The sequence below is a fragment of the Phoca vitulina genome, unplaced genomic scaffold (assembly GCF_004348235.1).
Source record: "Phoca vitulina isolate PV1807 unplaced genomic scaffold, GSC_HSeal_1.0 scaffold41, whole genome shotgun sequence".
Taxonomy (NCBI): Eukaryota; Metazoa; Chordata; class Mammalia; order Carnivora; family Phocidae; genus Phoca; species Phoca vitulina.
The window spans coordinates 9693677-9716108 of record NW_022589744.1 but is presented as its reverse complement, the minus strand read 5'-3'; the positions used below and the strand labels follow the sequence as shown (position 1 = coordinate 9716108).

The following is a 22432-nucleotide window of genomic DNA, read 5'->3' as shown; positions in this document are numbered from 1 at the left end:
TCTGATAAGGAGCAGCAGGATTACAAAGGGGTGAGGACTTTGTCCTGGAGGTATGCTTAATTGCTGTGTAATCTAACTGGGAAGGGCAAACCCCAGACACCCGTAAAAAGGACAACAAATTGCTGAACAGCTGACCCTAAAAGACAAAATAATGTGTTAAAAATGGAGGGAAGGAGGGGGCGGGGGCGGTGCCCCAGCGAATCAGGTAAGTTTTCTCCGGACAGAGAAGACTAAGCTGTGGTTTCAGGACCGCCAGTCGCGGGGGTGAAGAGCTTCCAGCTGTCAGCAGTGTGGGGTAAGGCACCAGCCCAAAGGGGCCCACGGAAGGATCCCACGGAAAGCCACGTGGGCTGGGAGCGGAGGGAGTCTGCAGCCCGCACACCACCACGGCCTGACTTGCTTTATTTATTTTTACTTTTTTAAAAATTATTTTTAAGTAACCTCTACACCCAAGGTGGAACCCCGAGATCAAGAGTCGCATGCCACCCTCCCCCCCTCCCCCCCGCCACTCCTGACTTGCTTTAAAACCCAGGGAAGCTAGCTGCCGCAGCAAGGGAACTGCCACAATGCGCTCGTCCACTTTCCTGGGCAGCACCTCCCCACTGGCGTTTATTACTTTGGTAATAACCATTTACAAGGGGAAGCTATTCCTCGGTGAATCGAGCCCAAGGCCTGCTCCTCTGGGACTCAGGAGTTCATCGTCCTACAGGCTCGCTCCGAGCAGAACTTAGTCTCCGCGGATACTCAGGAGGCCCAGGACTCAGGCCTCCGGAAAGCTGGCCGATCAAAGCCAGGTGACCCCGCCCCAACCCCCTGTTACACCGGCTCCGGGGCTGGCCTGGGGCCGCCACCCCCCCGCCCCTCTCGTTTCCAGCAAGAGTCCGGGACCGAATCCACCGCCTGGGCGGCGCAGACCCCCGGGCTCCGCTCTCCCGTCGGTGCCGGGCCGGGAGGCAGGGGGCGGGGGGCACTGGTTCCCGGCCACCGCCGGGTCTCCCCGGGACCCCACCGGCCCGGCTCCGGCCGCCCTCCCTCCCCACCCCCGGCCCAGCCGCCCCACTCGGAGCTCCGACGGTCTCACACTGGCCCATTTGAACCGCGGAGGCCGAGCGGCCGGGCGGGGGTGGGCAGCCGCCATTGGCTGCGGCGGCGCCGTGACTTCAGCGCGGAGGGCGCGGGAGGGAGGGCGCGGGAGGAGCCTGGGAGGGGAGTGTCCGGGAGGCTCGCCGCCCAGAAAGCCCGAGAGCCAGAGGGAAACCGACGCCGGCGCTGACATGGGCCTCCAGCCCCGGTGCCGCTCGGAGCCCACGGAGGGGACAGCGCAGCCGCGCCGGCCGGGCGCTCGCGTCTCTGGGGACCCAGGTAGGCGACAGCCGCCTGCGCCCTGCGAGGCCTGGGTGGGCTTGAAGCCCCCAGAGGGGCGGGGAGGAGGGCTCAGAGACCCCCCCCCCCCACACACACACACTCCTGCGCCCGCCCCCGGGCGGAAGGGTCGGGCCGGGGCGCGTGCGGGGCGGCCCGGGTGCTTGGGACCCGGAGCCGCGCACGCCGTGTCCGAGCCGATCGGGCTTTGGGGAGGAGGGGCGGCCGAGAGCCGGGGAAGCCGCGCTCCGCCTCGATTTCCTCTCCGCAGACTGGGATTCGGCGTCCGGCCCCAGGCGCTGCTGGAGCGGGTGACACGGGGGGGGTGGGGGGTCCCCGGCTTTAAAGATCTGCCCGCTGCCGGGGAGTGGGGTGTGCTCCGGGGTGGGCAGGGGCACCACCATCGCGGCGCGCCGCCCGCAGTCTCCGCGAGGGGGGCGTGTGTGCGCACGGAGTTCTCCGTGAATAAGAACCGAATTCTTCGCCTGTAGTGGCGGAGGCGTGCACACACGCGCTCGCTCTCGTACACACACTGCAGCACACGCCACCCAGTGTCACCGGGCGGGGAGAAAAGAAGGAAGGAGCTGCTTGGAAGGGACCGGCCGAGGAAACAAATACTCTCCCGCCCCGCCCCCCTCTTCGGAAGACCTGGAGGCCGCGGCGGGAGAGGCCGGGGCTGGAGAGGCCGCGGCGCCTCCGGCGGGGTGGGGCGCAGCCGAGCCGGCGGCCCCGGGAAAGGGGCTACGCGCGGGGTTGGCGCGCCGGGTGCGCCCGGGGCCAAGCGCTGCTGGCGTGGCCGGCGGCCGCGAGCGGTCGGTTAATGGTTTAATCACCCGCCGGGGGCGGTGGAGCCGCGGTCGGCCCCCTCTGGCTCCGCCCCCTCCCCGGAGCGCCCCCAGCCGGGGGTACAAAACTGCCCCTGTCCCCGGTGCGTCCCCCACCAGCTGCCCTGCGGCCTGGGCCGCCGCGGGTGAGTGCGGGCCCGGGAGAGCCGGGCTGGAACCCGGAGCCGGGGCTGGAGGGCTGTACTGGGCGGGCTTCCTGGGAGAGGACTGAGCCGGAGTGGGGTGTGTGTGTGTGTGTGTGTGCGTGCGTGTGTGTGTGCGTGCGTGCGTGTGTGTGTGTGTGCGTGTGTGTGGCTGGGGGAGGGGTGCTCTGCTAACTCAAACCAGATTCCTGGTGTTTCCCGTAGAGATACTGCAGCCCCGGCTTGGGAAGTTTTCTTTCTGTCCCTGGGAGAATGGAGGGGAAATACAATGCTTTCTCTTTTCTTGTCACCCTTTGCAATCTGACTGGCTCCCACGCCCTCAGCTGCGGCCGCGGCGCCTATTCTTTGCCCGTGTGTATCGGAGCGGTTGAAAGCGGAAGGGGTCCCCGAGCCGCTGAAGCCTGCTGCTCCGCTCTTGAGGGTTTGTGGCGCTGGAGGGAGGCTCTCCCTCATCCTTACCCTCAGCAGCCATCTGGACCAGGGAAAGCTTCCCCCCTGCAGCCAGCGTAAACAATGAGGGGCCCGGGTGCGGGAGGGCCTCCTATAATGCAACTTCTTCGAACAGTCTGGCTTTCTAATAACTCCCCGCCGCCTCCGCCCCCTTTCTGAGGCTGGGGTGGAGGAGGGGACCACCAGCAGGATGGACTGAATTTTAAGAGAACAAAGAACAGGGCACAAAGGAAGGGGAAGCCGAGCTGTGGATTTCCCCCAGAAATGGGGAGTTTGCTGGCCCAAGGCTGGGCCCATCCAGGCCTCTAGGTGGCTCCAAGGCTCCCAGAACAAGAATGGGGCATCCTCTGGAGTCTTGGGAGGCGCCATCCCTGTGCGGTAGCTAGGACCGTGCCCCGAGTGTGGGGGTGCCTCGTGGGCTCCAGTTTTCACCAGCTGCCCTGTGTGAGCTGCCCATGTGACTAACTGATTAGGGTAGTTTATCTCCTCCAAATGTGGACTTCACCCCTCTCCTCCTTGAGCACAGCTGCTGCTTCCCACAGCGGGGGGCTTCCATGAACCTAGGGGAGATACCCCAGTGGGTTCTGGTCTTCCCAGGGGTCCTGGTGACCCACGCAAGGACTGGGAGTGGGCTGGTGTGATAAAGTGAGTCTGCTCCCAAGAGGTGGCGGTTTGGGGTGAATCCCAGCCCCCCGGATGTCTCCCTGAGCTCACAGACCCTTGCTCGTTGATGAGCCAGGGTTCATTTTAAACTCCCTAGCTCATGCCTCCGCTTGGAACATTCTTTCCATTATCTGGGGTTTCTGCCCTTTTTTCTCTTGACCCCTCTTTTTCTCTTTCATTTCTCTCTTACACGTGCCCACTCACTGATGCTCCTCCCAATCGAGTGTGCAGACCCAAAATGACTTCTGTCCTGCTGCCTCTTAGAGACTGACCGTCCAGCCCTCAACAGGACTGGAGCCCACGGAGTCCCAAGCGAAGGAGAGTCTTATTTACAAAATGGGCTGGATCCCCCAGTCCCACCCCGGGCGGATGTCAACCTGGGAGAGGAATCTTAGACCCTTCTTGACAAGTCAGGCGCTTTCCCAGAAGGGCCCCAGATTGGCTCTGTTCAAGGATTCCAACCCCCTCCACCTTTGGAGGGGCTGATTGATTTCTGTGGGCCGGGACAGGCTGTGCCCCGGTGTGGCAGGCAAGGTGTTTGATATTGGCCAGGCTCCCTCGTCTGCTTTCTCTTTCTCATTCTCCCCCTCCCCCACTCTCCCACCCAATCTTTCTTCCCTTCGCTGGTTTGGGTTGGTGGGAGTGGAGAGCCCAGGACTCCTGCCGGGCAGCGTGTCCAGCTTCCTTTGGCTGGACGTTCCACAGGCTCAGAGGAGCTTGGCCCTAGGTGGGGAGGGAGGAGTCTGTCCCTTGGAGGAACAGGATCTGGGTTGATGCCAGAGATAAGGCTTGGGGGCGGAGGGACGGGGCTTGCGCAATCTTGCCCTGGAAGCTGAGAGAGGGCTGACCCAAGCTTAGGTCTTCTGACCTATGTACTGGAGGCTTTTCCTCCCTCAACCTTGGGAAAAGGAACCAAACCTTGGAGCCAGCTGGCAGAGTCCTGAAGGCCTGCTCTAGTGAAGACTTCTGGGGTGCTCAGGGGAGGACAGACCCGTGCCAGCCCTCTCTGGACAGGGAGGTGGATGGTCGCGCCGGGAGGGACTGGTGTGTGGCTGGATGTGGCCCTTGTCTGCTCGCGGTGTGCGGCCGAGGAAGTTGAAGCTGTTACTTTCCCACATTCCCACTCAGCGTGTTCTTGAAGCTCCAGTTTAAAATACACCGCTTGTGGAGCCTTGGGCTCCCTTCCAGAAACGTACATCAGAGTCTCCCCTAGGCACTGATGGCTTGCAGCTCGGCAAGGCAGCAGTGCCCGAGTGTGTCTTCGGGAACAGCCTCTCTCGCTCAGCCAGGTCCGCTCAGGCTACCGCCTTCTGCCCTGGCCATGGGGTGGGGGGCTGGGGCCAGCCTCCGGCTTCCCTGGGGGAGTCTCCAGGTTCTCCATACACCTGTGTCTACCCTGTTCTTGCAGTGACTGAAGGTGGGCTGCCCACTGGACCCCAGCTTCGGGTCTTCCCGGGCTGACCGTGAAGCCAGGCTCTGCCCTCCACCTTCTGCTCCTTGCCCCTCCTTCGTACCCTCAGGGGCCCACTGCCTGCAGCCCTTCTCTGTTCCTTACACTGTTGCCTTGACCCCGGGAGAACACAAAAGGAGCCTTCTCTGGGCTCCACTGCAGCTTCTACACCTCTGTTGAGAGTTGGATTAGGTCCAAAGAACCAGGCGGTGTTTTATCGGGGGTGGAGGGTGTGGAGGGTTTGCGCCTTATCTGAGGCTGGTAGCACCCAGAGCGCCCCAGATTCCTGAGTTATCCAGCCCTCATCCTAGAGAGGAAGGGCAGGGGGCTCTTTTGTCCCACCTTCGCCTCATTCCCTCCCCCCCCCAATCAAGCTGAAATCAGAAAGAGTATAAGTTCTGTCTGAGAGAAGCCGGGCTCTTCCCTGCTGTATCACGAAAAGATCTGGAAGGAGGAAGTCAGATGGGCTTAGAAACCAAGTCTCAGGTTGCCGGACCCGCGGCTGGTGGGGACTACAGTCTGCCCCTGGGCCTCAGAAGCTTGGAGGACTCCTCCCCCTGCAACGCCTCATCCCGGGGACCCTCCAAGGACTTTGAAAAGGGTCAGCCCTAGAGCCTTTTGGATGGGGTATCCTCAGGTGGCACTGAGGTAGGTGTCCCAGGTTAATCATGGGTCGTCCTGAACTTGGCCAGGGTGTGTGTCACTGGGGCTGCTGGAATTTTCCTCCTACGTCTCCAGGTACAGACAGGGGGTATCCACTGAGAGCCAGAGAACACGTCGCAGCACCTTCATAGCACATAGGTGAGCGGCCACCTTGCGTGTGGTGCCGAGGGCTTGGCCTGTGGGAGCGTATCTAAACCTCGCAGTGACGCTGGGAAGTAGGTAAAGCTAGAAGCTCGTGAGGGCCAGGCCTGGGGGAGGGGTGGGGTGGGGTGGGGTGGGGGTCGCGTCTGGCTCTGGGGTCCATGCTCTTCACCTCCGCCCCGCATGCCCCGGCAAGGCCAAGACCATTTGGAGTGAGTCCAGATCCGCCCGCTCCCTCTGGAGAGCCTGGAGTGTCCTCTCCGTCCCCACTCCTCCACTGAGCACCCCACTCTCAGGAGAAGGGAAGTGAAACCAAACAGGGCCTGGCAGATCTGATTTCAAGCCCAGCTGCTTGCTTTCTGAGGCAGAAGCTCTGGGCAGGAGGGAGGAGCAAGAGGGCCACTCCCAGGTGAGGGGGACCTGCCCCGTGCTGGGCCCCCACTCCACCCCACACCCCCCCGCCCCCCCGCACCTCTTCCTCTCTCCCAGCTCTTCCCTCTGCCATGGCAGCTGGGTGCTTGTGTCCGTCCGTCTGTCTGTCCGGTGGCAGGCTGGGGGAAACACGTCTCCAGGAAGAGCGCTGTAAACAAGCAAAGTTGCTGAATACCCTTGAGTCACCGGCTCTTGATCTTCTTGACTCCCTTGTAGTTTCCTGTCCCCCCCCCCCCCAAAGGGTCACGGGTCATGCCTTCTCCTTCTTTCCAGGGCTGTTTTAACTCCCAGGAGGTGAGGAGGCTTTCTCCTCCCTACTCCCACTGTCTTCACCGCCTCCCTCCCTGGGCCCAGAGCACACAGTTCTGGGATTAGGAGGGAGGTGAATGCAGAGATAAAGGTGAGGCAGCTGCTGGGGAGAGTGGCGTGTACCCAGCCGTGGGGGAGCAGGACAGGGGTTCTGGTGGCAGGCTGTGGTCTGTGTTTCCCAGGATTTATCTGTACTTTTCCCTGGGGTGGTGGGGAATGGAGTGCCCAGGCTAGAGACATTTTTAACCTGAAATCCTGTGTAGACTGTGTATCCTGGGGTGCCTGGGTGGCTCAGATGGTTAAGCGTCTGCCGTCGGCTCAGGTCATGATCTGGTCCTGGGATCAAGCCCCATGTCGACTGCATGTCAGTCTCCCAGCTCAGTCGGGAATCTGCTTCTCCCTCTCCCTCTGTGTCTCCCTCCTGCTTGTGATCTCTCTCTCTCAAATGAATAATAATAATAATAATAAAGAACTGTGTATCCTTTGGGTGTTCATACATCCAGAATCTTCATATCTCAGAGGCCGGGGTCCCAGCATGGCTTCTGACCCTCCCTGGTACCCCTTCTGGTGGAGGGGGGAAAAGCCCAGGGTTCAAAATCAGGCGGATCCTGAGACCCTTCTCTCTGCTCTGTCCCTAGCAAGTGTGTGTGGCTTGGTGACGCACTGCTGTCTCTTAGCCTCAGTCGTCTTCTTTTTTTTTTTTTTACTCTTTATTTTTTTATTATGTTATGTTAATCACCATACATTACATCATTAGTTTTTGATGTAGTGTTCCGTGATTCATTGTTTGCATATAACACCCAGTGCTCCATGCAGAACATGCCCTCCTTAATACCCACCACCAGGCTAACCCATCCTCCCACCCCCCTCCCCTCTAGAACCCTCAGTTTGTTTTTTAGAGTCCATCGTCTCTCATGGTTCGTCTCCCCCTCCGATTTCCCCCCCTTCATTCTTCCCCTCCTGCTATCTTCTTTTTTTTTTTTTTTTTTAACATATAATGTATTATTTGCTTCAGAGGTACAGGTCTGTGATTCAACAGTCTTGCACACTTCACAGTGCTCACCATATTAGCCTCAGTCTTATCTGCAAGATGGGGATGATGATAACTCAGTGGGATTGTGGGGAAGAAGACAGGATGGTGTTATTACTCGTTTTATTTATTTATTTTTTTAAAGGCACTGTGGTCAAGATAAAGCAGCTGGTTGGTGCAGAATAAAAGCTCAGGGAATGTGAGTTCCCTTTCTCATACCATGGTCCAGGAAGGGCCTGTCCACCTGAGATCCACAGGTCAGGGCTAGGATATCCCTGCCCAGAGTAGGTTCCTAGGCCGGCCTGAGAGCCGGCACAGCCCACTCTTGAGACATGTTACTCCACAGTTCCCTTGATCACAAGTCGCTGAGCAAGGTTGGACAGTTGCTTCTATGTTTTCCAGCCATTAAAGGGTAAATTAAGCTGTAGTGAGTTTTCCCTGGCTGGCTACGTTACTGGCTTCATTTTCTTATAAACTCTTAAGAACTATAAATTCTCTTAAAATGAACAAGAATGAATCCGGTGGTGAGCATCATGATTAGCAGAGATCCCTCAAGAACAGCACTGCCCGTGGAGTACCCTGCTTGCCACGTATTTAACCTTCCGTCCTCCGGTAGCCACATTTTAAAAACTAAAGACGGGGGGTGCCTGGGTGGCTCAGTTGTTAAGCGTCTGCCTTCGGCTCGGGTCATGATCCCAGGGTCCTGGGATCGAGCCCCGCGTCGGGCTCCCTGCTCAGCGGGAAGCCTGCTTCTCCCTCTCCCACTCCCCCTGCTTGTGTTCCTGCTCTCGCTATCTCGCTCTCTGTCAAATAAATAAAATCTTTAAAAAAAAAAAAGTAATAATAATAATAAAAACTAAAGACGGGTGAGATTAATTTTAATATGTTTTATTTAACATAGTACATATCCAAAAGATTGCCATCTCACCACATAGTCATAAAAAATGAATGAGATGTGTTACATTATTTTATCATAGAAAGTCTTCAAAATCCAGTGTGTATTTTATTCCTGTAGCTCATCCTCATTTGGATGCTAAACTGCACAGATATTTAATCTGAATCTGAGTCTCTGAAAGTTCAGAGTTGAAAAAGCAGATTCATATACTCAAGTATGTTTTAAACATAAGTTTTTCCAAAAACTGCATCTAGCATCAATTTTTAAGTTTAAATATTTAAAATAAAGGATTGAGTCCCTTGGTGACATTAGCCACATTTCAAGCTCTCAGCAGCCCTCTGTGGCCAGTGGCTACTGTATCCGATGCCGGAAGTTGAGTATATTACGGTCAAGTGCCAGGAACAGAGGTGCTTCATGTCAGCAGTGTTATTCGATATTATATTGGCAATTGTAGCAGATGTAATAAGATAAGAATAAGAAATAAACGAGACAGAATTATTATCAGTTGCAGATGATGGGCTTGTCTATTTACAAGGCCCAAATGTTCAACGGTAACGATTCAAGTGTGGGAGAAAGTACAAGTTTAGTAGGGTGGACATTAAATATATATAAATCAAGATTGTAACCTCCCTGTTTACCAGCTATAATGGTCAGAAACTACAGATACCTCCCACTCACGACTCTATCTCCAGACTCCCCTTTGTGTTCACGGGTCTGTTGATTCCTAAACCAGGTCTACACTGCCCCTCTGTAAACGTGTTTGAGCATCTAGTAGGGTAACATCCCTAAACTTTTTTTCTAAAAATTTTTTTTCTAATGTTGTTACTCTTCCAGATGGACTTTAAAAACAGTCAGTCCCAAAAGAAATCCTGGTGGGATTATGTTGGAACTGAAAGGAAATAAGAAATTAATTTGCGAGGAATAGACTTGATCACCACATCAAATCTTCAGGCCATTTATTTAAGTCTTCTGGATACCCTCCATTAAATGTGGTGGGTTTTCTTCCTACAAGTCGTACACGGTCTTGGTCATGTTTATTCTGGGTCATTGTTGTCTTGGGTCTTGTTGTTGTAAGTGGGTTCTGTCTCCTCCTGTTTCTCTTGTAAATAGATTTTCATACTCTTAGAAGTGGGAAAGGTCTTTGCTTCATATTTCGAAAGCCACAAACCATGAAACAAATTTGGCTACGTAAAAATTAATAAGCACTCTGGAAAAGAAAACAAAATCGTCCCAGTGTAAACGGGTATATGAAAAATTTGCAGAAATATTTGAAAAATATGATGGTAAAAAATGTAATTGCTTTAATATTTTAAAAAGTCCTACAAATCCATTGGAAAAGGTAAAGCCCCTTCCCCAGAAAAACGGGCAAACGATTTCAACAAGCAATTCCCAAGAGAAAGGATACAGAAGCCAATGATAACAGGCTTTAAATGCTCACCGTCCTTAATAATGAAAGAAATACAAATCACAAGTTTGCAAGTGTGCTGGTTACTGAGTTTTTTGTGTTTCTAACTAAAGGTGTAACACCTGGTACTGGACACCATCGCCCTGCGTTAGTAGGACTGTAACTTGGTTGAAATTTCTGGAGAATAAGTTAACAGTAAGAAACAAAAGTTATTTAACTCACTTACATGTATCCTCTGGAATAAGGACTTGCGCCAATTTAGCTCGGAAGGATTTTGTTACAGAGTTCGGACAAAACGGAAGCTCAGAAGGATTTTTGTTACAGAGTTCAGACAAAATGGAAACAACCTGGCATTCCTTCGTGGCCCACTGGGTGTAAAATTTAGAAATTTAGTACTTAATTTAAAAGAACTTTAAAGTTTATTAACATGTAAATATTTTCGCCCAAATGTGAACAGTGGGTTGCTTTATTTATCTACCTGCCGTGGAAGGTACTGCAAGTTCCATATATCATTTCCATTTTTAATAACTACGTTTTAAAAAGTAAGAAGAGATAGGTGAGATTAACATATTAGCCCAATACGTTCAAAATATGTGGGTTTTTTTTGAGGGGGTGTGCGGGGTGGGCAGGCAGGGACAGAGGGAGGGGGGAGAGGGAGAATCCCAAGCAGGCTCCACACCCAGCACGGAGCCCAGTACGGGGCTCGATCCCACAACCCTGAGATCACGACCTGAGCCGAAATCAAGAGTTGGACTCTTAACCAGTTGAACCACCCAGGCGCCCCCAAATATTATCATCTTAACATGTAATCAATAGCAAAATGTAATGAGCTATTTTACATTTTCTTTTTCGTCCTAAATCTTTGAAGTCCTTTTGTATATTTCACCCCTTAGCATGTGTCGATTTGGACTCCCCACATTTCAGATGCTCTGTAGCCACATAAGGCTGCTGCTGCCACGTTGGACAGTGTAGCTGTAAATTATTTAATAACCCCTAGAGAGGCAACAGAAGGCAGAAGTCACGGAGAAGGCGTGGTGCAGAGTATGTGGAGCTCACCCTGTGAGCCCTGCTCTGGCAAGAGCCTGGTGTCCTGATGAGCTGGGTCGGGCTCACCCTGCTCCCCACTTCCCCAGCAGGGATCCCCAGGGGAAGCAGGTATTGGAACAGGGCCTTGTTCACTTTCCCTTTCTTCCAGGAAGCAGGGAGTGTCCATCTGCAGGACGTGGGATCTGGCCAGGCGTGGCTGGAGAGTGGCACCCTTGGGTCAGTGAGCCTGGTCGGGATGGGCAGGAAGGCAGGGGTGGTGGAGCAAGTACAGGGCGCCTAGCTTGGGTCAAGGTTCTGGTCTTCCTTCTTGGCGGCTGGAACGACCATGAAACACAAGATGGGGCCTAGAGCGGGGCAGGCATGAGAAACGTTGGAGGCAGGGCCTCCTGAGCCCACTCCTAAACATGCCAGGGGAGTCCTTCTGGGTGGTCCTCCCTACCCCCCACCTCTCCCCTCCCAGAGAATCAGAACAAGGGGAGGTTCCTCCGAGCAGGAAGCTGGAATGAGATCCTGAGTAAGGAAGAGCCCATTTGAGCCATCCCTGAGAGCAGATCTCTGATGGGAAGTCCATCCAAGGGAGTCTTGATTCCAAGGGTTTTCCAGAAGCAGCCTCCCCAGTGCCATCCCACCCGCACAGGGACATTCTCAGCTGGGGACATCTGAATGGGCCGGGAGACATCACCTCATTCAGAAAACCGTGTGTCTGAGGTCGGCCAGAAGTTGGCTCAAGTCAGCATTGAGTAGCGGTGAGAGTGATCTGTGTGGGGTGAGGCTCACGCCATCTGAGCCTCAGTTTCCCTTTCTGTAAAATGGGGGCAATCTCGACACCCTCCTTGCAGGGAGAGGGGCACAAGTTTCCCCTGTCCTAGCACGATGCCTGGCATGCGGCAGACGCCGGTAAATGACAGGACTGCTCTGTCCGCACAGGACTTGATGGTTGGCTAACTGTGGGAGCACCGTGGTGCTGGTGGTCCTGTAGGACCCCAGCCTTTTTCTCTGCTCCCTTGCAGCCTCCAGAAGAGCTGAGCTAGGACTGTAGAAGCAGCAGAAGCAGAACCTTCACCTGCCCAGGGCATCTTGGATAGGATCCCACTGTGGGATCACCCACGTGGGAGGCTGGCCTCCAACTGGAGCTTTAGTGGCACCGGAAAATTGGCCCGTCTCCGGTGACAGTGTGGAGGGGATGACTGTTATCTTCTCCTGCTCGGTTGAAGAGGCTCAGGCGTCAGGAAGCAGCTGTTGGGGAGTGAGTTCTTTCGGGGGAGTCCTAATCTCCGTGTCTCCCCTTGATTCCAGGTTGCTATAGATTGCCCACTTTCTCCTCCCACACGACTTAGAATAAAATGCACGCATCCAGCTTGGGGGGAGGGATGGAGGGAGAACAGACATCCGTGGGGGGTGCATATTGGCACAGAGAGTGGACCCAAGACCCAAGCTGGGGGCCTTGCACTGAGCCTGAGAACCAGACTGTTCTAAGGTGGTGTTAAAATTAATGTCTTTTCCTTAAGCCTTTGATGCTTCAGGATATTATTATTATTATTATTATTATTATTATTATTATTATTACTAAAACAAGATTACCACATTAAAGGAAACAAAATACCTCTGTCCTCTCGAGCCTGACATAACTCCTTTAAGCCTTTATTCTTGTAGACTTGTGATCACTCTGTATAAACGAGCGGAAGCCCTGCTGGTTTCTTTCCTCCCATGTGATGACATGTGGCCACCAGTGGTCCATGTGGCAGCCTGGTCTTCGTAAGCCCCCACTCCTCGTGGCAGCATGTCCGTCAGTTAACAACTCCTCGTCCTCTCAACTAGTTCCTTATTCCTAGCTGTTAGGTGGTTTCCAGCCTTTTGAGATGATAAAGAAGGCTTCTGTGAATAACTAGGTATGTGACTTTTTCCCCTGCTTTGACATCGTTCCTGCTGGAGAAGTTGCTAAATCCTACTCACTTGAATGCCATTATTTACAGAAACTGCCATGGTGGCTGGTGCCCCAAGACCACACTTTGGGTCGTGTGTGGCTAATTTATTGGCTGGAGCCCTGGTGTGGGGACAGAGGCCTGGCTCCCATCCATGACCTCAGGCGAGTCCCTCAATGTGGCTTCAGCATCTCTGAGGGAATGGTCGCTCCATACCCAGGATTTTAGGGAGATTACTTGACATAGAAACACAAGTGGTACGGGAGGGGTCATGAAAGCTCATCTTCCCATCCTGCACTTTTTTTTTTTTTTTTTTTTGGTGGCTGTTCAGGCTCAGATTATTTTAAGACAGTGCGTCTTAATCACCCGGTGCAAACAGCACACTTTCAAATCCAAGGGCTTTTGGCAGCGCGCGTGAAGGAAGTAGAAGGTTCCAAATAGTACGAAAGTCAGCTAAAAGGACAATGCAGCCCCCATTGAGGTTCCTCCCGCAATGTAACAGTGTGGATCGAAGCGTCCACGGCTCGCTCCCATTCACGGCAGCCCTTGTCCCACGGCTGGAGGGAAGCTCTCTCCGGCCTTCGCCAGCACTTCTTATCTTTGCAGGGTAAGGCTGCCAAGTGTTCCAGAAAGCACCGAATCTTTCTCCGGCCACAAAAGCCAGAGCCCCCTAACCTCTTCCGGAGGGGAGCGGCCCCCGGAGGGGTGCGGCCCGCGTTTCCCAGAGCTTCTTGCACAAGCCCTTCTCCACGTGGCTCCAGCAGGCGGATGCTGTGCCGCAGAGTGCCTCCCCCATTTTGGCCAAGTGAAGCTCTTCCTGGGTGGTGGGATGTTGGTTGCACGCCTGGGACAAAGGCCCATAGCCCACCAGGTGAGACCTGCCACTGCAGAAGCCCTGTGGGACTTGGCGTGGGGCCTGGAAGGCCTGGAGTCCCCTTTGATTCTGCCCTTTCTGTCTCCCCCCTGCCCCGGGCCTCAGCAGCTCCTGATGTCCCTACCTCCAAAACATGCCCTGAATGGGCCCCCCCCGTCATCCGTCTCCTGGCCCCCATCCTCTTTGCCCTGAGCTCCTGCTTGCCCTCGTCCATGGCTGCAACCCCAGCTGCTATGGAAACCTCCAGACGCACAGATTGGATGACTTCCCTGCTCAGGAGCTGCCGTTGATTTCCTTTCATACCTAGAATGCCGTCTGAACGCCTACCTCGTCTTCCAGGGAGGGCCTGTGGGACCTGGCCCCCAGCCCCTGGGTTTTCATTCTGTTCCTCAAACTCCACCAGCTTCTTCCCACCTCTGGGTGTTCACATGTGCTGTTCCCTCCTGGATTGCCCTTGACCTGCCTGGTTCCTTCGCATCATCCAGTTCTTGGCTCACAGAGCCCCTTCCTCGCACCCACATTCACACTACAGATGTGCCCCCGGAAGGCAGGGGGCTTATCCACCTCGTGATTCTCACTGCCCCCCTGTCTTTAGGGCCTAAAAGAGTATGGAAAAATTGGTGGGTGTGCAGGAAGTCGATGAATGAATGAATGAGTAAATGAACAAAGCCTCCGGTAGCCATTCCCAGCCATGACTGAGGTTGTCCTTCACCACATACCCCCTTCTGTTCAGCCACGTTGCTTGGGGCTGGCCCGGACGGGTGTTAGAACAGCTCAGCAGAGCTGATGGAGGGGCAGCTCCCCAGTGGCCGTGCAGGGGAGCGTTGAAGCGTGCGTCCTCTGAAGCAGGGTGAGCTGCAGGTCAGCTGCAAAGTGGGAAGCCTGCCCTGCCCCGGGAGAGCCCAGTTCTCTCTCCTGCCTTGGTCAGGTGGCCAGCCACCGGCCACTGCCTGGGGCTTTAGGAGTGCTTTTGTCCAGCCTGTCCTTCTGTCCATCCAGCTGCCGCTGGACTGGCTGATCTGGGAGGCCGGTGCTCTGTGTGCAGCATGCCAGCAAGCATGGGTGAGGGGTCCAGGCAAGGGCTGTCCTCTGGAGTCCCAGGAACAGAGCGGAGCTGAGGGTGTGGTTGGGCTCAACCAACCGGGGGCCTGGCCTTCCAGGGAGGGCTCACTGCGCCTGCCTTAAAGGAATGTTATGTGGTTGGTGGGGTCAAGGGTAGAGGAGTCCAGTTCCATCAGAGGCTGGGGAGAGTGAGGGAGAGCCATGAGTTCCTGCTCGGTTTTCCTTTGCTCTGCCAGGAAAGTGGGATATGATGCTTCCGGGGTGGGGTGGGGAGTGGCCGCCCTGTCATCGGGCAGCCTATTTTAGCCACTTCCCCAGAGCTGAGTCATTGCACTTAGCAACGCCCCCTGCCAAAGACACAGCTCTCTTTGGCACGATCCCCTTCCTGGTGGGCTCTTAGGTCTCTTGACCTGCCCCCAGGACTGGCCCCGGGCCACCTGCTGGTCCTTAATCTTGGTATTTATCACCCCCACATTGTTCTGTGTTCAAAGCTTAGGGTTCTCACCAGCCCTGAAGCCTGCCCCATCTGGTCTGAGCTCTAGGATTCCAGAGGCCCAGACCTTGGCCGGGCTCCAGGACTCCTTGCTGGACAAGTGAGATGGGTAGGTGACTCCATACAGGCCCCAACTCTCTCGAGACTTTTTCATGCTGGGTATTGGAGATGGTTTGGTTTTTTATAAGCCAGAAAGCCTCATTCCTACCCCCGGGGAGTGAGACCACAAGCAGCAGAGAGCATTGGCTAGACTTTCGCTTTCTTTCTGGGGTGTAGGGCCAAGCCGGGTACTGGGGCCCTGGGGGCTGGCCTGCGGATTTCCCTGCTGGCCTCTCTTACCTCTTCTCCTGTTTTACCCGCCAGGATAGAAGCAGGGGCTGATGGGACCCTTCTGTCCTGTAGTTATGATGGCCAGAGTACCAGGTCCCTGTGAGTGGCCACAGGGCTCTTCACCAGGTCTGCTGAGGCCCTGGCAGCTGGGTCTGTGGTTCGTATTTCTCTTCTCTGTGAGGCCCACTTCAGATCGGGAAACCACAGTGCTGGATGGAAGCTGCTCAGTGGGTCTGGGGATTCCTGCTGTTACATCAAAACCCTTAACGCAGCTCTGGAAATTCATGTCATGTGTTCCCACGATTCTAGCCCTTTATGCCCCCTGCCCTGCCTCCCCTCTTTTTTTTTGTTTACCTGGTAAATAGCATAAGCTTTAGTTTCATAGCTGTGTTCTCGACCCGGGGCAATTTTGCACCCACCCCCCCCACCCAGGGGACATTTGGCTGGCCTGGAGACATTTGAGGAAGCAGCCAGGCTCCTCCTTTTTCTCCCCTGGCCCGGAAGCAGGGAGGGGCGTTTTGTTGGTCATGGTAACTGATGAGGGACGCTACCCACCAAAGGCCAGAGAAAGGTCTGGAGCAGAGTAGAGAGAGCACTGGACTGGGAGACCAGCTTCTCGCCCAGCTCTGCCCTTTGGGGCACAGACCTGGATGAGTCACTTTGCCTCAGTATACCTGTTTTCTGGGGCTGCCCTGGGTGTCCCTTTCCTCCCAGCTCTGAGATCCCAGGACTCTGTGACCAGAGGCAGGCACTAGACCACAGGCAGGTTGCAGACATGAGCCCTTTCCATTCTTGCCTGGTGCCCACAGAAGCCTGAGGGATTCCCTAGTATCAAGATGTCGCTAGAAACCTGGTTTGATTTCCTTCTGCTCCTAACAAGTCTGAGGCCAACTGCAGACTCCCTTTCTCCTTTTTAGCCAAAGAAAGTTTTCCCCCAAAAGTTGGCCTGTGAACTCAGGGTCACATAGGGTGACCCTCTTCTGAGCAGTGGCGAGGGGATGAGCCTGAGGCCAGTAGTTTCCATGAGTGTAAGAGTCAGCAAACTATGGCCCATGGGCCAAATCTGGCCCACAACTTGTTTTTATATATAAAGTTTTATTGGGACACAGCCATACCCTTTGTTTACATAGGGTCTGTTGCTGCTTTCCTACTAACTACAAAGACGGTATCTTCCACAAAGCCAGAAATCTTGAGTCTCTGGCCCTTTATAGAAAATGTTGGCCAATTGGTCTAGCTGATGCATGTCTAATTATTTAGAGGTTAGATCCCAGGACGTGGTCTGGAGGGAGGATTCAGGTTAGGGGTAAGGGAAGCTAAGTCGCCTGAGGGTTTGGTGGGGAGAAAGAGGAACATGAGGAGGGAGAGCTGACTGGCCATAGTGGGTCATCTCAAGGCCATCCAGGAGAGTCCTCCCCTGGCTCGGAGCCCAGCCCAGGTCACTGGTGTGGCAGGTCTGCCCCAGTGCCTGGCTCCCGCCTCACGTCCTACAGGACTTTGTTTGCCAGAGTGACGAGCATAGGACTGCCTGGGGCAGGCACGGGGTTGGGAGCCATCAGACTGGGCGTCAGCAGCTCTCTCACAAGGAGTGAGAGCACTGGGGCTGGCGGGCGGGGGGGGGGGGGGGTGGGGGGGGGGGGTGGTTGGAGGACACAGAGAGGTTGGGCCAGGAACCCCGGAGCGGTCTGCAGGCTGAAGTGGAGCCCGGAGGGCAGGATGGAGGTGCTGCCTTTGAACAAGGTCTGCTAGACGGGCTTCAGCGGTGAGCAGGCCCCTTGGAACCCCCTCTGGAAGCTCAGAGTCCAGTGGGCAGATTACAGCCCCGTGGGTGGGAATAGAAGGAGGGAGCGGTGCCTGCGAGAGAGGGGGCATCCGGAGTGCTGGGTGGCCGAGAGGGCGTTTCCCAGAAGTGACGTCTCCACTGAGCCCGGAAGGACGTTGGGTGAGCCAGGTGACAGGGTACTCTAGCAGGGACCTGCATTTGTCCAGTCCTGGAGTCCAGAAGGCAGACGCTCAGGGGCTGGGGCCGAGTGCAGAGGTAGGGGGGCACCAAGGAATGGCACTGAGGAGGGAGGGAGGGAGGCGAGGACTGGTGGCCAGATCCAGGGGTCTGCACTGGGGAGTCCTGGATGGGTTTTGTTTTAGATAGAAGGTGATGAATGGTCTGGAGAGGGATAGAAGGGGAAAAATGGGGATCTGCTGGGCTGGTGTCAGGGGCCAGGCAGGATGTGGTGGGCTAGTGGGAGGCAGCCTTAGGGGTGAGGAAGAAACCAATGGGGTTCCCATAGGTTGTGCTTTGCAGTGGGAAGGGTGGGCCTGCCGTGAAGGTAGAGTTGAGAATCATTAGCAAGACTGGTGGTCGACACCACGTCTCCCCACCCTGCTCAGCCCTGCACTACTGGGTTTAGCATTTGGGGCAGGTCGCTCCGGGAGGGGAAGGGGCTGGTTTGGCTCCAACACGGGACCTCATTTCGGTGCTTGCCAGGAGCTGTGTGTGTGGTACCTCGAACTTGCAGACGGCCCAGGCTCTCCTGGGGTCCCCTCTGCTGATCTTCTGTTCTGGTTAGCTACCCGCCCTGGCCTGGGTCTGCAGATCTCGGGGGCCAGACCACCTAGTCCCTGCCTTCCCACACCCTTAATGATTAAAGAAATCAGGAGGCAGTCCTCTTCATCCCCAAGAGGCACAGAGTGAGTCTTCGGCAAAGAGCTCGGCCCCACAGTAGAGAAGTCGCAGGCGGGGTCCTCATTTATGGAACACCCAGCAAGGACTGGAAGGCTGGGGAGCTGGTTCTGTGGGTCCCAGCAACCCCGCCCCAATTCTGATTCAGAAGGTGAGCCTGGCCACCCACATCTGTGGAGATGCTGGGCAGCGTCTCTGGGGCCCGTCCTGTTGGCTCCCTCCTCTGAGGGCTGTGACTCAGGTTAAGGTGTCCACTGACTTCAGAGATTGAGGTCAGACGGCAGGAAGAACTTAGAGCACGTGTCTGACCCTGAGCTGCCGCGTGGACTCGCTGTGTACCTCCACATCCTTCAGTGTGGTTGTGTTTGCTCTGGCAGCATCTTGGTTGGGGGAGACGACATCCTTCTCCCGGGTTCAGGGAGAGCGTGTCCGACCTCCACCCGGATTTGTAAAAAGCGCTCCCCTAACCCGAGTGCCTGGGCGTGAAGAGGAGGCAGGGTTATGACACCAACTGCCGGCTTATTTCACGGCGGTTCGTTTTGGTAGGAGAGCTGAGGTTTGAGTAGCAGCCCCTAGGCCGGTGCGCTTTGGTGCTGTGCGGCCAGCCAGGGTTAACCCTTTGCCTGCTCTTCTCTCCTTGCAGCCCTATGATCTCCTCCTTGTCACCCCCTCCACCCGCCGGACTTCAGATCTGACCCCCGACCCGCCTGCCGCCCTCGGGAGGCCCGCCCCCCAGCACGATGCCTATCCTCAAGCAGCTCGTGTCCAGCTCGGTGCACTCCAAGCGCCGCTCCCGCGTGGACCTCACGGCCGAGATGATCAGCGCCCCCCTGGGCGACTTCCGGCACACCATGCACGTGGGCCGGGCGGGGGATGCCTTTGGGGACACCTCCTTCCTCAACAGCAAGGCTGGCGAGCTGGACGGTGAGTCCCTGGATGAGCAGGCCTCCTCCTCGTCCTCCAAACGCAGCCTCCTGTCCCGGAAGTTCCGGGGCAGCAAGCGGTCGCAGTCGGTGACCCGGGGGGACCGGGAGCAGAGGGACATGCTGGGCTCCCTGCGGGACTCGGCTCTGTTCGTCAAGAACGCCATGTCCCTGCCCCAGCTGAACGAGAAGGAGGCGGCCGAGAAGGGCTCTGGCAAGCTGCCCAAGAGCCTGTCGTCCAGCCCCGTGAAGAAGGCGAGCGCCGGGGAGGGCGGCCAGGAGGAGGCGGGCGAGGGGGAGCTTGGGCCTCGGCGGAACGGGGCCGCCGCCCCCCACTCCCCGGACCCCCTCCTGGACGAGCAGGCCTTCGGGGACCTGACAGAGCTGCCCGTCGTGCCCAAGGCCGGCTTGGGGCTCAAGCACGCCGAGTCCATCATGTCCTTCCACATTGACCTGGGGCCGTCCATGCTGGGCGACGTCCTCAGCATCATGGACAAGGAGGAGTGGGAACCGGAGGAGGAGGATGGCGGTTATCATGACGACGGGGCCACGGCCCGCAGCGGCGCCCTGCAGGCTCCCCTGGCAGCCGCGGCGGCCCCTCCCCGGGCCAGGCAGGAGGGCGCGGCGGGCCGGGACCTGCCCCAGGACGAGGGGTGGGCGGCGGCCCCCAGCCCGGCCTCGGCCCGCAGCGAGGGCAGCCACACCCCGCGGGACAGCAGCTCCCTGTCCAGCTGCACCTCGGGCGTCCTGGACGAGCGCAGCCCGGCCTCCCGGGGCCCCGACAGGGCCCGGGCCCCACTGGCCCGGCAGCCCGACAAGGAGTTCTCCTTCATGGACGAGGAGGAGGATGAGGAGATCCGAGTGTGAGTGAGGGGCTCCCGGCGGGGCTCCGTCTCCTCCCTGCCCCCGGGGCCGCCGCCCCCTTCCCTGCCCCGTCCCGTGCAGGGCAGCCAAGAGCCCGGCTTCGGCCGCAGACCCTGGACTCTTCCGGGCGCGGGGAGCTGGCGGGGGCTGCAGGGTGGGCGCAGCCCTGCTGAGCGCTGCGGGACGGGAACCAGCCGTCCCTTCCCTCCGCCCCGGCCTCAGGTGGATGACAGCTGGCGGCCAAGTTCCTGCCTCGTGCGGCCGCCGCAGCTCAGCCCCGGGGTGGCCGGGGGCCACGGCTAAGGACGCTTGGCTCACCTTCCCTCTCCTGGCATTTCTGCTGCGACTGGTGGCGTGTGGCAGGAGGAAGGGTGGTCACGGCCCCCGGCCCCTCCGTCCCTCATCCCCAGCTCCTGCACCACAAGCCTGGAGCCCCTCGGAGCAAAGCCGGACCAGATGTGTGCACTAAACGCAGCCCCTTCCAGGGGACAAGAACGGGATGGGGAACGAAAGGAGGCCCCGGGCTTCTTGAATTTTCTAGAAGGGGCTCTTTCCAGGATGACACTAGGAACAGGCTGGGCACTCACTCGCTCGGTCCCTGTTGATTTGTTTGTTCTTCTTGTCATGTTTAAATCCTTCCAGAGCGGTATCTGGAACAGCGTTAGCAGATCTGCCGCCGGAAGGAAAATCAGATCCTTTTAGAAAACCTTTATACTAAGTGCTTCCAGACTTTATTTAGAACTGTATGGGGTGGGTGTCCGTGCATGTCTGTCCCTCCTCCCACCCCATAGCTACTAACAATTGAAGGCAGCCGGTGTAGAAAATTTCTGGAAGATGATTTTTTTTAAAAAATAATATATCATTCCTATGGAGGGATAAAAAGCTTTTTTGACTGGATTACTCCCCCCCCTACACACACACACACACACACACACACACACACACACACACACGCACACTACTTCCTCTTCCTTCAGGCAGGACCCCCTCCCCCACTCCTGAGGGCCCTGAGGGTATGGAGTTGCCAGATTTAACAGCAGAACAAAACTAGAATGCTGACATAAATTAGAATATCGGGCATACAGAGGATAATTTTTTAGTACCTAAGTATGCCCTGTGCCACGTTTGGAACATACTTATGCTAAAAAAAAAAATGATTGGTTCTTTTGAAATTCGAATTTCACTCTGGCCCTTATAACCCTGCCCCAGGGGATTGAGTGGGAGCTTGGGTGTGTGGCCCAGGGTTAACGGATGCTGATTTTCCTGTCCTGGGAATAAGCTAACCCACCTTCTCCTGTCCCCTTGTAGCGGTGTGGGGAGGGGACAGACACAAGTACCACGGGAGCCAGGCCGGGGCCGGCGGGCGCAGCTGCTCTAGTCTGCCGTGTTTTGTCAGATCCTGATCCAGACACTAACTTAGTTCCTGATTCCGGTGCTGTTTCTAGTAGCGCGGCTCCCACTAGGGGAGGAATGAGAAGGGGCCGTGCAGCCCCAGCCAGCTACCCTTGAAACCCATGCAGACCCAGTGGTCAGTTCCAGATTCTAAACTGTATATTTTTTTCATGGTATTGTTAAAACAGTGAGGAAACATTAAAAAAAAAAAAAAAAAAAAAAAACCCGTGGGGCGCGGGGGGGGGGTGTCTCTGCTTGGGGGGGGGGCTGTTTGGAGGTGGGGGTGGGGGGGGGTGGGGGTGCTGGGGGGGGTCCTGGGCTACCTGTGCTTTCGTGGCACTCGGGGCCTGAGGTGGCTTCTCTCCCTGTCCCTTTGGGGCCCTCCCCTCCTGCGCTGCTCCCCAGTCTCTGGAAGCACAGGGCTCATGTGCCCGTCTGCCTGGGCAGGCCCTGGGGGCTCTGGGATTGTGGTGCCCCCCACCCCCTGCCACTTCCCAGTTTGGGGCCCTTGGCTACCTAGTCCCTTAGCTGCTCATCTGTGATACAGGAATCCTGCCTCTCTTAACAGGGCTGGGCTGCAGACCTAGTCACTGCAATGGGGTTGGCAAAGTTGTTACTAAACCAGGGGAGGCTGTGTCCCCCCCAAGCCCCCAGGTGCCCACATACATGGGAGCGGTCACCCCCGGGGCACAGCGGGTGCCACGGTCGGGAAAGGGACTGCCGTCCCTTCTTTCCCGGCCTTGTACTGTCTGACCTGGAGAATGACCTTCCAGGCAGCCTGTTCTCTGTCCAGCCTCGTGGCCTTCGAGGTGGACTGTTGTCCCTGTTTTACAGAAGGAATGTGCTCGAGAGGCCGCGTGGCCACCTTCCCCAAGTCACGAAGTAATAGAATCCGAACATCATGGACCTAAAACCCTGTACCTCGCTGCTCACAGGCGCCTCGAAGCTTCATTCCTTCCGGAAGTGAGGTTGGGGAGTGAGTCTGTCCTGGGTGGGGACCTCGTGACCCCTCCGGCCTGCTGGCCCAGCTCCTGCCTCACCACCTCCCCTTGCCCACACC

General features: G+C 56.6%; 1 protein-coding gene across 6 annotated transcripts; it reads left to right on the top strand.

Annotated features, from left to right (window-relative positions):
* The first annotated feature begins 1220 nt into the window (after positions 1-1220).
* Positions 1221-20906, top strand: CDC42EP4 (CDC42 effector protein 4). 6 transcript variants are annotated; one of them, XM_032429680.1, is made up of 2 exons: positions 1221-1362; positions 18837-20906. In XM_032429680.1, exon 2 carries the CDS (start codon positions 18934-18936, stop codon positions 19981-19983), a length of 1050 nt encoding a protein of 349 aa, XP_032285571.1. In that variant the 5' UTR covers positions 1221-1362; positions 18837-18933; the 3' UTR covers positions 19984-20906. The 6 variants fall into 6 exon arrangements, with proteins under 6 accessions (XP_032285571.1, XP_032285573.1, XP_032285576.1 ...); XM_032429682.1 differs by lacking the exon at positions 1221-1362 and adding an exon at positions 2269-2332; XM_032429685.1 differs by lacking the exon at positions 1221-1362 and adding an exon at positions 13139-13628.
* Positions 20907-22432: the final 1526 nt, after the last annotated feature.

Bases quoted from the DNA above. Each gene is read 5' to 3' on its own strand.
- CDC42EP4 (XM_032429680.1), top strand. From the start codon at position 18,934: ATGCCTATCCTCAAGCAGCTCGTGTCCAGCTCGGTGCACTCCAAGCGC.